The sequence below is a fragment of the Euleptes europaea genome, chromosome 3, assembly GCF_029931775.1.
Source record: "Euleptes europaea isolate rEulEur1 chromosome 3, rEulEur1.hap1, whole genome shotgun sequence".
Taxonomy (NCBI): Eukaryota; Metazoa; Chordata; class Lepidosauria; order Squamata; family Sphaerodactylidae; genus Euleptes; species Euleptes europaea.
Genome location: NC_079314.1, coordinates 72,066,474 through 72,079,784, shown reverse-complemented (window position 1 = coordinate 72,079,784; position 13,311 = coordinate 72,066,474). Strand labels below are relative to the sequence as shown.

Here is a 13,311-nt window from a genome sequence, read left to right as displayed (position 1 = left end):
AATCTGCTACTAATTGCCCTGTTCTAGTTTTCTTTGAGAGAACATACAATGTAAGATCAATATACAGATATGTTTGCAAGATGTAATATGATTCGGGCTGGCAACATAATACAGCCCTGAGGATGATATCTATGATTTTATACAGATGGCTTGCAGGATAGCATAGCATATCCCTGTTATTAATCCTGATGAGGTTTTTTTCTTGTGAATGTGATAACCTGTCACAGAGGCTCTGATACTTTTTTATAAAAACCTACAAAATTATATCATAAAGACCTCAAATGAGTAAATATTAGCACACATTTTTACCTTTTTATGATAATGAAATAAAGATTCTCTGACTACTAAAGTTATAACAGAAAGGAGCCAGAGAGACTGCATGCATTCTTTCAGGGCATCATATGGATGAACAGTATTGCCATTTTTTCACAGGATTTTGTGAATTTCTTCCTTATGCTGGTTATTTCCCCTCAAAGTATTTGGTGCTTTCCTCCTATGTACATCTGCAAGTCCAATGCAAATATTAATACTAATGACAAAGTAAAAGGAGCCCTAGATCTGCAGATGATGAACCTCTTGCCACAGCTTTGATGAGTCTCCAATAAAGTGCGTAACTTGTGATTTCATAGCAGCTAATTAGATAAATAATCTGATTCTACTGAAAAGACAGGGAAGAAGCTATGAAATCATCTTTAGCCAATCGAAAATCAGAAAGGAAAGAACCATTCTTATTTCTTTCCAATATACATGCAAACAGGTGGTGTTCAGGTTCAAAAGAAGCAAAGACAAGTTAAGACATTTCCTGGGGAAACTAATGAAACAGAGGATTTGCATAGATAAATAAAATGGTAGCCACATCCTCCTACCTAGCCTACTCTAGTGTACACTTGCAATATCCATTTACTTAAGCAAGATCCTGGCCCTGAACATCACGGAGAATTGGCAGTCATGGCACAGCTTGCTATAGTACAGGTGAAGAGACTTTTGTATTTTTAAGATATTTTCTTTGCTGTTGGTTTGAGTGTCAGTAGTCCCTTGCATCCTTGGTCATTCTTTTTTTAATACCCAAACTTCCCCCACAGATGGATAGAAAATATAGGGTTTTAATGTTCTCTCAATATTTGGCAATGGACTATTCCTTTTATTATTTCTACTTGCAAAAGATTATAGTTAGCAGTATATCTGACGTATTCTATATAATATGATCAGGGAGCAAGTTCAGGCAGTATAAAGGCTCGTCACCTATTATGGAAACAAAGGCCAGAAGTTTACAAGTGAATAGAAAAGTAGCTTTTCTAGGAGGCTCTCCAATTTTGTTTTTTCTCAACTGCTGCAGAAAGACAGCTTAAAAATGGGGGGATCTGCTGCACATAGTTTTATTCAGTACTCAAGGATATGTATCCCAGATTATTTAAAATTATTTATTTATTTGCTGTCAAGTTGCAGCCAACTTACGGCAACCCCTAGTGGAGTTTTCAAGGCAAAAGAAGTTCAGAGGTGGTTTGCCATCACCTGCCTCCATGTAGCAACCCTGGACTTCCTTGACAGTCTCCCATCCAAATACTAACCAAGGCTGACCCCTCTTAGCTTCTGAGATCTGACAAGATTGGGCTAGCCTGAGCTATTCAGGTCATGGTCACAATAATTTACAATACCTAGTACTTCCTTGACAGTTGAAGGTTCAGTTTGGCTTTGTTATTTGGAGCCTTGTGCTGAACCAGCAGCCCTACATGCTGTATCATAAAACTGAGGGATTTTTGAACAGAACACCAGGAAAGATCAGCAGATGCTTGATGTATAGGGAATATTCAGCAGTAGTAAAGGTATAAGCCATTGACAGAAATATTCTTTTCAGGGATTCTGTGTACTGTTAGCAGCTACTCAGGTATCAAGACTTGCTGTGCCAACAAGCATGATGCTCAAGATACTGCTAGCAGCCCAGCTTCAGAAAGGAGGACATTATTGCAACACTGCAAGGAGTTTTTACTGGCATCCTGGACAGATGTGCTGATGCAGATGGAAGAGGACCAGGCTCTCTGTCTCACAAAAGCCAAGAGTGCTATTTACAGAATATGCTTCAGTACACCACATGATGTATTCAAATCCAGCTTTAAAACTATGTCACTGACCTGTAATTATTTGCCTCTAGAAGAAACCAAGGCATGAAAGCTCATACCAGTTATTTTTTAAGGTGCCACAGCACTGCTTAACCTCAACTACTGATAATTAGTCTTTCCTTGTGCAGTCAATAAAAAAGATCTTCCTGTTAGCGACAATATTACCAACAGGCCCTCAAAAAGCTTTTCCATGGCAATGTGGAAATTGAACAAGATGAAATGCACATAATATTTTGAACACAGGCTATATACAAAAGTAATAGTTGCAATCTAGACACTGTACAGACACACAAATGAAAAGTGAGGAAAGGAAGAGTAAAGTAAAACTTAAAGGATCTCACTATAGATACAACGTAATTGTGAACTACATCACAAATGTTTTCTTAATATCTGTACAAGTGTACAGAAAAACTTGAAGCTGCCACTTGAAAATCTGTAGTGGGCCTAACACAAGGCTGATTTCAAATTCTGATGAAAGGGAATACTGTTGTGATGTCTCACATGCCAACAGTGACAAGCTCTTTTCTCAAAATTGCCAAAAAATAGTCTAGCAGAAGCACATGGGCTGAGATCAACACCTGAGCAAATTTTTCCCCCTTATGTATGCGTGGGAGCAGGGCAAGGGATTGCTTGTTTTTTCTTCCAGTTGCAAGGAATTATTTATTTTTATTTCTTTAATATTCCACCTTTCTTTCATCATGGTACTCCAGGCGGTATAAATAGGATTCCAAAGATCTCCCACCCATGCATTGATCAGACTCTTAGTATCAACCAAGGTTACAGCGTCATGTGTGCTATATCCTGGGCGATTACCCTGATCTTCAGGAGTAACTTTAAGGGGTAGAAAGGGGTGGGAAACAGAGAACACCCATTGTACATGCAGAACATTGCACATGAGACTTTGGATTCCAGCTAAAGAACTTCTAGCCCTTCAGCACAGTACAAACTCTATTTTTTTTTTGCCAGCCATGCCAACTTGCCAAAAAGTAGAATTTATCCAGATGTATCCCATTTTCCTCTGGATTGGATACCTGCTTCACATTAATCACTGCTCATTTCAATCTTATAGAGACAAAGAAACAAAACTGCAGCATGGACTATTTCTGAAATGCAAACTGCAACAGAATATGTCCCTCAAACAGTAGCTGCTGCATTTATTGTTGGTGGTTTTAAAGTGCATCTGGTCATTAATTCATGAAGTGTTTAAAACTGTGCTAAATGATCCTTGTATGTTTAAAATGTTGCTGATTTCATCAGTTTTTCTCCCTCTCAAGCCAGTCACTCTGAGAAATGGCACCATATACACTATTAATTTTTTAAATTTACTACTTGGCTTTATAAAGAGTTGCACTCTTCAGTACTGTGACAAGCTATCTGGAGGGCTTTAGAGAATGACAGTTGCTGTCAATTCTTTCCTATCAACTAAAGTTCTGGTTTCTGCCAGAGTAATTCAGTCCGAGACTTCTGAATAGAGGAATTTGTACTGTTTTTTGATTCAATTAAAAAAGACCAGATAATTTCTCATTTATGCCACAGGATGTTCAACTGGAAGATGTGAGTCTATGAAACACTATAGTTGTCTGCTAACAATGCAAGTTTTAGGAGGCATAAAAAGTCATGCCTTTAGGTTCTTCAGGCACATGACCGGTTTGTCAAAATTGGCACGTTAATCCAACTCTCAGTCAATAAAATAGGCACTATAAAAGATGGCAATGCTGTCCAAAAGCTGTTACTACAAATGTACAATGAAGAAGTGTTATTTAATACTCTACCTTAAATTCCCTTTCGTTAAACAAGCACATGAAATATTAAGAAAAAAATCTATTGAATCTATGAAAGGTGATATTTAAAAATCAAAATGGAGCACTCATTCATTTAAAAAAAAACTTCACAAAGGTGCAAACAATTTAACTAATGCTTTCCAGGCTCACATAGGCAAGTCAGTACTGTTATGTCTAGTTTTCCGAGAAGTACCGTCGTCTCGTGGCAGTGCTTTCTGCAAGCTTGACATAGCAGCTGTTCTTTCAATGTCTATCACAGCATACAGCTCTGTGCGCCTAGTTGGAGTCTGTGGAAGAGGAGTGGTAGGAGTTTTGGGGGTCTGAGGGTTATCAGAGTCACTGCCACCTTCCAGATCAACCTGTATATAGTTGAGCTGCCTGTGTTCTGAACTCGGACGCCTAATATCAAAATTAAAGACCGTAGGGGTACAGTCCCGCCGTCTTGCATATTCTACTTTGTGAGCACTTGATGGCACTGTTACGTTTTCTGTATTGACATAATTATGCATGGGATCTAAGTTGTTGTGGTAGCCATTCAGAGAAGGGGTCTTTGGTCCTAAACTGTCATCATCCTCTTTACTTAGCTTGTGGGCTTCCCAAACAGGAGGCAAAGATGGCAAATTTTCATAATTCAGCAACGCAGTTCTCCTTTGAGCTGAATTGTTGATATTCTGGGTATCAGAGGTACTGGATGATATGAGACGACCTCTCCTGAGCCCTGGAGCGCTAGGTATAGACAATCTATTTACATTTTCGTATGCTAGTTTATTACCAGAAGAGGCTTCTTTACGTTCATCACTGTCGTATCCAGTGTCCCATTCGCTGTTACTACTCCCACTAGCTTGAGTGCTGCTCGCACTAGTCTCAGTACTGTTCCCACTAGCTTGAGTACTGTTCCCACTTGATTCCAGTTTTTCTTTTTCCATTAATTGTCTCTGGACAGGTGTTGGGCCCAAAATAAATTTAACTCCTTCAGGTTCCAGTACAACCTGGGCATCTCCGTCCTCAGAACAATTTTCTTCTTCCTTTGCCTTGCTTGATTCTGCATTAGAAACCCTTCGTTCCAGAGGTGTACGCACACTCGGCCTGTTTTTTCTTTCCTCCTGTACACCAGTGGTATTCACATATGTATGGACCTGCAAAGGACAGATTGAAGTGTCAGCTGTGGTATCACTCGACTCCTTATGATTTGCCTTACTCCCTTTACTGCTCATGGCCAATGACCACATAATTTTGTCATGTCCTAAAGCAGTCCATGTTGACACGTACATATGCTTGCACATGAAACCATTTTCATAGCACACCACAGAACATAAGAGTAAAACTCAGTACAAATATGTATCATGGTAACACTGGCCATGAACATAAGAATTCGATTAAAACGTAAAAAATTGAAGCTCAACATTCCTTACCTGCTCCTCTGCTACGAGCAAAGGATGTGTTGACTCTTCACCTACTGAAGGAAGACGTGCACTCCCTACAGAGGGGTGCCTGCTGGAGGGATGGGATGAAGCATCTCCATAGGAGGGATATCTTGGATACCCATTAGGTAAACTCTGACCACTCAATCCAGGTGCTGATTAGAGAGAAAACCAAGTTATCCTATTGGTATGAAATGTTGTTTTTCTTTGAAAAATGTTTCATAAAAACATATATTAAACATTAGGTCATTATAGGTTTTGATGGTAAATTAAGGGAAGACAGAAAGGTGCTGTAGGAAGGCTCCTTACTCAACAGTTGGGAACCACAGGATCCAATCTCCAGAGAACAATGAAAATAAGAAAGCCCAGAACATTTTTATCCTGAAAGGTACTTTCTTCTGCACCGAATCAAGATTAATTAAGGCTGCATCATACTTTTACACAGTAAAGCTAAAACGCAAATGCACTGTTATCCTATACAGCACCAAAATTTGAAATTTTTAAAACAAAAAATACGTAAGATTTAAGTTTAATCTCCCTTATTTTTTCTAACAGAGGGTAGTCCAGCATCATAAAATCCTGGAGGAATGAACCTTTTCAACGTCATTTTTACTTCCAAATTACTATTTGTTTTCTTCTCACTTCCCATGTGCACTATGATCTCCTAAATTACAATAAGGTAAGAAATCAAGAGAAATTTGCACAGTCACTAATGAACGTCTCCTGATCCAGACTTAAAAAAGCAAGGATTCCATGATCACCACAAAATTCATTAAAACGTCCCAAAATAACATTTTTCCAAGCAGATATCATACTACTATAATTAATAATAATGCCTTAAACCATTTCAGTGACTTCAAAAGAGATTTTTCATTTTTTCTTTCTGTAGGGGGATGATGAATTGGAGGAGCGAGATGTCCCCTCATTGTTATTTCTTTTTTTCACCTATCTGGGACTTCATATCTCTAGCCTCTTTCCTATATCATTATGTATGAGTCTTCACCACACATGGGAAAATTCACAAGAAATATTAATAATGGAAACTGATGAGGTAAGATTTTGTTTGGACTTTAGCAGGTCAAAATTAAACCTGGTAACAGGAGAAAAACTTACTGGTAGGTGTTCGGGGAGTTCGGGGAACTTCCATCTCTGTTTGATGATGCTGGTTCCTTTCTACTACCGGCTCTTCAACCACATTTATGCTGTTATTCTGCATGATCTCTTGCAACATGTTAAATAATTCTTCAGCCCGGGCACACTTGAATGCAAATATTCCTACAACAACAAATTATACATTAGATAGTTTTAATAAGGAAAAAGGACATTTTCCATTTTAAAAATGGCTGGAGTCCTTTTAAGTGCATACCTGTGAAAGAAAGAGCATCAAATTAACCACAAAGTTAAACCTTAAAAAAAGTTTTTAAACCTTTATGCACACATTTAAACAAAGGGTAAAGTGGGTGTTTGGTATGCACTTCAGGAAAGAAAAGTTTCTTGGTAAGCAGTAGCCTGTGTAGGAACAGAGTTTTGGTGTAGCAAAGATATGCTTTTAAAGTTTCTGCTCAATTACCAACACAAAGCCAAAAAAGTTGACATAGAATTCCTGCACAAGTAAGTAAGAAGGGTTTGACACAGGGAGTAGGCCCGGATTAATGTAAGGGTTTAGGATAAAGCATTCTAAAACGGATCTGGGTGAAACAGACCAAGCCAGTTTGGTTTTGGTCTGGTGGATAGACACAGCAACAAAGTAGCCAATACCATAGATTCTCCTGTAGTATTGTTCAACTTTGCCTTTCAACAGCAGAGGGAGACCAACTTACCATCGTCGACAGAGAACCCATGGAGTTGTAGCTTTGGATTTTTCTTCCATTGAAAGCATGAAGTTAAAGTTGACATTCTTGTTAACAAGTGTGTGTGCCTTTGCTGAACTTCAGCTTATCTAACATGCTAGAACTACTGCACCTACTCTATTTCAGACCATGCAACCAGGAGCACAGAAAAGGGGCAAGCAGTAAATAGGCAATAAACGAGAATCCTCTGATTCTAGTTTATTGCCTAATTGTCAATTGTAATGACAGGAATGTTCTAGGAAGTAGCAGTTAGGTCAGTTTTATACATACATTTATAATATTCCTAATTTTAGCACAGTGATTCTTCATCACCCTACAGCTTCATTTGGTCTATACTGCCAGTCCACAATTCTCTTATCCTAAAATATGATATTTCAATATATGCTAATGCTTCAGATTAAGAGGCTGTTGATTGTAGTCTTGGTCATTCTATAAAAAGGCCCATGTTTTTCATGTCTAGCTTTTGTAACATATGGCACCATTTTCCAACCCTTTCTACTCTAAGGTACCACTGTCCACATAGCCATTTTATCTTAGGAACCCCCCAAGTGTCTATCTTGAAACCAATGTACACTGCAGAGGATTATGGAGTAAGTACTAGGGCAGAGTTTTTGCTAAGTACTAGCCAAGCATGGACCAAGTATATGTCCTACAACACATACAAATACCCTTGTTACTGTGAATTTTAGGGAATGATTAAAAAGGTCTCTTCACAAGTTGAGAATCACCATCTTGGTAGACAAAGCACATGGTAATTAAGACAGCAATTCAGGAGAAATGTAAGCCTTTTAAACTACAGGGCAACTAATAATACTATAAATTTGTTAGAAGCAAATTCCAAGAAACAGACTTCCACCCATGTTTATGATGCCACACTGATTTCTCAGCTGTAGGTACCTGGACCTAGGGAACAGAAAGCCCATAAAGGAAAAACTAGATTTGTATCCAACAGTATTAATGAACCCCACATTGTGAAAAAGGAAACAATGTGTATACTGAACTGATTGGAAAGGTGCTCAACAACTCCCTAGCAATTCTTTGTATCTCCTCAGAGTGAGTGAGGCAGAATTGAAATGTGCAGAATGTTTAATTGCAACTGTATACAGACTAAAATATCAGTGCAACTTTTGTGGCTTTTCACAGGAATTTGTGCCTTTTTTTGGCAAACACCCTTTCTTCCTTAGTGACCTCCTTAGGGAGGCCTACTCCATGTTTAAAGAAAATTGATTCTGATTTGACCTCCACCAGCAGAGACGACATTTTGCAGCTACTTGTGGTGAGCTGAATATGCACATCTGACATGTAGCGGAGACTGGACTAACAGCAGCTATTGTACCTAATAATATTATTTTTTTAAGTAAATCAACACACACAAACCTCACAGAAGGGAAAGCTTTACACAAAAGACTGGAGATTAAGATAATATTTGGTAATTATACCAGACAAGCCATACATTTCAGTCACATTTAGTCATTTTATGGGGAAAAATTACATCTGAAATGCTGATAAGTATATGCTTCCAAGTATACACACTTGTTTTCAAACATTAAGTAAAAAAACTAATGAGTCACTGAAGGACTGGATAAAGATTCCTCTCGATACAGCTTTATTCTGACATTTTTCAGCCACAAAAATGTCATCAATAATGTTATTACATTTTTAAGGTTATAAAGTGTGTACATTCGGCATTACCCACACAAGAATATTGGAGAAAGGTTATAAAAGCAATTTTCTAATATCCTCCACTGCAACACCTATGCTCATCTTAACAAAGTCTTCTAAAAGTCCCAGCCAGTAAATGCATATCAGCAGCAGCATCTACCTGAGCATTCTCTGTGGTAGCTCCCCTTTTGTAAAAACGGCCTGCATGACATGATCAGGAAGGCTCCTACACTTCTATAGGTCTGCAGAATGTGTAAAACTGATTTGTTCATGAGGGTATTTTTATAAAGACAATAAGACAGTAATAAAATAGAACTGTTCAGGATGACTTCTTTCCTTTTTTTACAGAGAGACTACGGAAATACTTTATGGCACTGTTCACTGTATTGTTTGCTGATGTCTGTAATCCAATTTTTGGATTGCTTATGATATACCATGTCATATACTATTTCATTGCATTGTTTTCCAGTTCTCTAACCCAATTTTATTCCATTGTTTACTGTGACTTATACTGTCCTGTTGCACTGTCTTTAAATTTTCTAATCCACCTTGAGTCTCAGCAAGAAAGGTAGACTATAAATAAAGTAAATAAATAACATGGATCAGACAAAGAGTCTGGCATCTTGTTTCCAACCAGTTAGGTGAGTCAGGAAAGCCAACAAGCAGGGCATGAAGACTACTGCTGTTCTTCAGGGCTGCTCCTTCTCCCCCACCCCCATCAAATGGCATTTATAGGCCTACTGCCCCTGAAGACAGAGATTCTATTTAGCCATTATGGCTAACAGCTTCTAATAGACCAATCATTCATTCATCTTATGTTCTTTTAAAGCTATCTAAACAAATGGCCGCTAAACACGTTAGCCATTCCATGCTGAGAAGGTGTTCCAGCCTGTTGATCAGCCATTTTAATCTGCCGCAGCAAACACAAAACAGGAGCATGACACCTTAAAGATCAACACATTGTTATTCTAAATTTCACAAGACTTCATGAACAGCCCAGTTTGTCAGAAGCATAAGCATATATGGACAAGTGGTCTCTAGTCCCTCAAAGTGTATGTATTTGTCTTTAAGGTGTCACAAGACTATAGACTCCTATAGGTTTTTGATAGTTCTGGATTGCCATTTCTGTATTTGCTTTTCCCATTTAATAATATCCTTTCTAAGATGAAGCTAACAGTACTGTACCAAGTATATGAATACCAAAATGGCTGCCCCTATACAATAATGCTAATTTTATTTTCAAATTCCTTTCAACAACCACTGATGCAGGAGACTGACCTTTTCACTGTCTGTACACTGAGCTGATAATTTGATTGAACTATTCTTCATAACCTAACAGCTGGATAATCATGGCCAGGTCAATCCTCACCAGTGTAAGTGTGAGGTTAGTTTTCTGCTCCACTATGCATTGGTTTTTATTTGCCACTTTTACAATGTCTATTTATTCAGTTTGAAGCAATCATACAGGAGCTCTTCACTGTCTTCATGTGTTTTCACCATCTTGAAAAATGTAACATAATCTCTAAACCTGGCCACTTCACTACTCACACAGAATTCCAAATCAACTGGGAGTGGGTTAAATGGTGCTGCCACCAAAACAGATCCTTGGAGGAACCCACCATTTATCTCCCTTCATTGGGAAAACTGTCCATTTTTCCCCAACTCCCTTGAAGAGAGAGGACATCTAGACAACACCTTACATAGTGCAAAACAATGCAGAGTTACAAAAGGATGGCATGGCAGTCAGTTACTCAAGACCAAGAATTCTACTAAGATACTATAAGCTCTTTGTATAACCCTGAGCAGATCTTTTTCATGCATTGTGTGTATTCTTCTAGGCCAGAGGTCTCAAAACTGCGGCTCTAGAGCCGCATGCGGCTCTTTGGCCCATTGAGTGCGGCTCTCCGAACTTAGTTCAGAGCCCCTGCTCTTGCGCCTGCTCGCGCCGGCAGCCGGGCTGCAGAGCTGGTGAGCCTGAGAGAGAGCGAGAGCGGGCGTGCTGTCTGCCCCCACCCCCGCCGTGGAGAATGGCCGGGTCCCCCTTTCCCTTGCCCTCAATGGTTGGGAGGCTAAAGCCTCCCCTCTAGCCGCGCGATTGCTGGGTGGGCGGCTCGGAGGTTCCTGGGCCCCCCCCCACCTATCAGCTGTTGGGCAGGGCGGGCTTCCTTTGGTAGACCTGGCCTCCGGCTGAGTCCCATTGGGAGGCCATGTCTACCCACTGGCTTTCTTGGCGGTAGACCTGGACTCCGAGGAGGGGGGAAAAGTCCCCCTTCAGAGGCCAGGTCTACCAATTGGCTTCTATGGGCCTCCGGAGACAAGGTCTACTGTCAAGAAAGCCAATGGGTAGACCTGGCCTCCCAATGGGACTCAGCCGGAGGCCGGGTCCACCAATAGGCTTTTATGGCGGTAGACCACGCCTCCAGACGAGGACTCCGGACGGGGAGGGGGAAATGGCAGGGACTTACAATTTAATTTTTATCAATAAATAAGATCACTATTAAGTATGATGCCCTGACCTGGATGGCCCAGGCTAGCCTGATCTCGTCAGATCTCAGAAGCTAAGCAGGGTCAGCTCTGGTTAGTATTTGGATGGGAGACCACCAAGGAATACCAGGGTTGCTGTGCAGAGGAAGGCACTGGCAAACCACCTCTGTTAGTCTGTTGCCATGAAAACCCCAAAAAGGGGTAGCCATAAGTCGGCTGCGACTTGACGGCACTTTACACACACACACACACACATTAAGTATGATATCAAGTTTTATTCAGTGTGACTATAGTTTAATTAAGACTTAAAACTTTAATTAAAGTTTATTAAGTTAATAAACAGTGTACCTACCTATATAGTTTAAATAATTTGGCTCTCAAAAGAAATCTCAATTGTTGTACTGTTGATATTTGGCTCTTTTGACTAATGAGTTTGCCGACCCCTGTTCTAGGCCACTAAAACATGTGCTATAATAAACACTAGTCAGCATTTCAATAGAATTACCAAATGAGAATTCAGCACTGTAGGCTTTCTATTTGATTATTTCAATAAACCTTCACTGTTACAAGATCCCTTTCAGAAATACAAGAACTAGGCTAAATTTCATGAACTTAATTTTAATCAGAAAATTTACATTGCTTATAACTTATAGGTAGATGGATCTTATAAATTAGGCTATTTTAAGTCCTCTAAAACAGAACAAACACAGCCAATAAACTCTTTCTTTGCACTAGAATTTCGCTTACAGATTTATGATATGAGAGGCTTCATACATACCTGGTCCAGTTTGACATCTTCGGCCACTTTCAAAAGAGAACAGGTTGGAATCATAGCCATACCGGCGCAGACAAAGGTAATGCCACTTGACAGAATCTCGTTTACGGGTATACAAGATTAGTTCTGTGTCAGTAAGTTCCATTATACCAGAACCCAATTCATTACCATCATCATCCACATTAATAACCTATAAAATATTCAAAAAAACACAGCATTAACTGCTTGCATATTTAAAGGTAAATATTTAAAGGTCAATCATTTCGCAGTTACTTAAAAGTAGTTAACTAAAACCATGTATCCTATGAAATTCAACTGTACAAAGGTTTTTAACTGAAGTATCAGCACTATTCCTGGAGACAGAGAGGAGAAAGTTATCCATATAATTTATCACTGTTCATGAAATGGCCACTGTGTGAACAGACTGCTGGACTTGATGGGCCTTGGTCTGATCCAGCAGGGCCTTTCTTATGTTCTTAAATGGCATCACGGCTCTGTTTTAAAACTGTGGTAAAGCAGTATCGGCGGATTTTATTTTCTCTCTATAGTGTCCATGAGTGTACAGGCCACATATACTACAGAAGAAAACTGAAATCTACCATGGAAATCCCTATAAATCCTTAGCATTCTTCTTCCCTGCCATTGCAAAACAGAACTGAGACCATCAAAGCAACAAAATCCTACACAGAATTTTACCTTGAATTTGTTCCGATGGTTATCTGGGACATTTTCTTTATCTGGACAGCTACAACAGCTACCCATGACTTTTTCAGAAGACCATGTGATTGCTACAGCCAAAGCAAAGAAAACAATTCTAAGAAAGTGATGAAAATGATCTGTGCAAATAGCAGTTTAATATTAAAAATAAAAATGGCAAAGGCAGAATTACGCAGCAATGTGGAGTTTACAAACAAAAGAGCTGTTACTTAAATTTTTGTTGTACTGACTTACACTTTATGACAAATTAAATTTAGCTGTTTAAACACATTTTTTTTAATGTTCAGAGTAAACTGAATGATTGTAGAATGAATAATGGGTTGGATCCAGAGGTAATTTCTTTCAGTGGAAGGGATTTCTGTCAGTGGAACAGGACTTGCTTGCCACTCCAACTGCTGGCCAATACTTATTTATTTATTAAGGAACAGAGCTTGCAGTTAAAATAAATTACCAACATAGAAACAAACAACCCATTAAAACAAGCTCAGGGACATAAGAACAGAA

General features: G+C 39.1%; 1 protein-coding gene across 1 annotated transcript in view; it reads right to left on the bottom strand.

Annotated features, from left to right (window-relative positions):
• Window positions 1-3,750: 3,750 nt before the first annotated feature.
• FRS2 (fibroblast growth factor receptor substrate 2) overlaps window positions 3,751-13,311 on the bottom strand; it is a 48,022-nt gene continuing 38,461 nt past the window's right edge. The window contains exons 3-7 of the mRNA XM_056846256.1: window positions 12,787-12,878; window positions 12,094-12,280; window positions 6,433-6,594; window positions 5,311-5,474; window positions 3,751-5,034 (exon numbers count right to left, since the gene is read on the bottom strand). Of these exons, the coding sequence (XP_056702234.1) occupies window positions 4,045-5,034; window positions 5,311-5,474; window positions 6,433-6,594; window positions 12,094-12,280; window positions 12,787-12,852 (1,569 nt within the window). The 5' untranslated portion in view covers window positions 12,853-12,878 and the 3' untranslated portion in view covers window positions 3,751-4,044. The remainder of the gene's footprint in view (window positions 5,035-5,310; window positions 5,475-6,432; window positions 6,595-12,093; window positions 12,281-12,786; window positions 12,879-13,311) is intronic.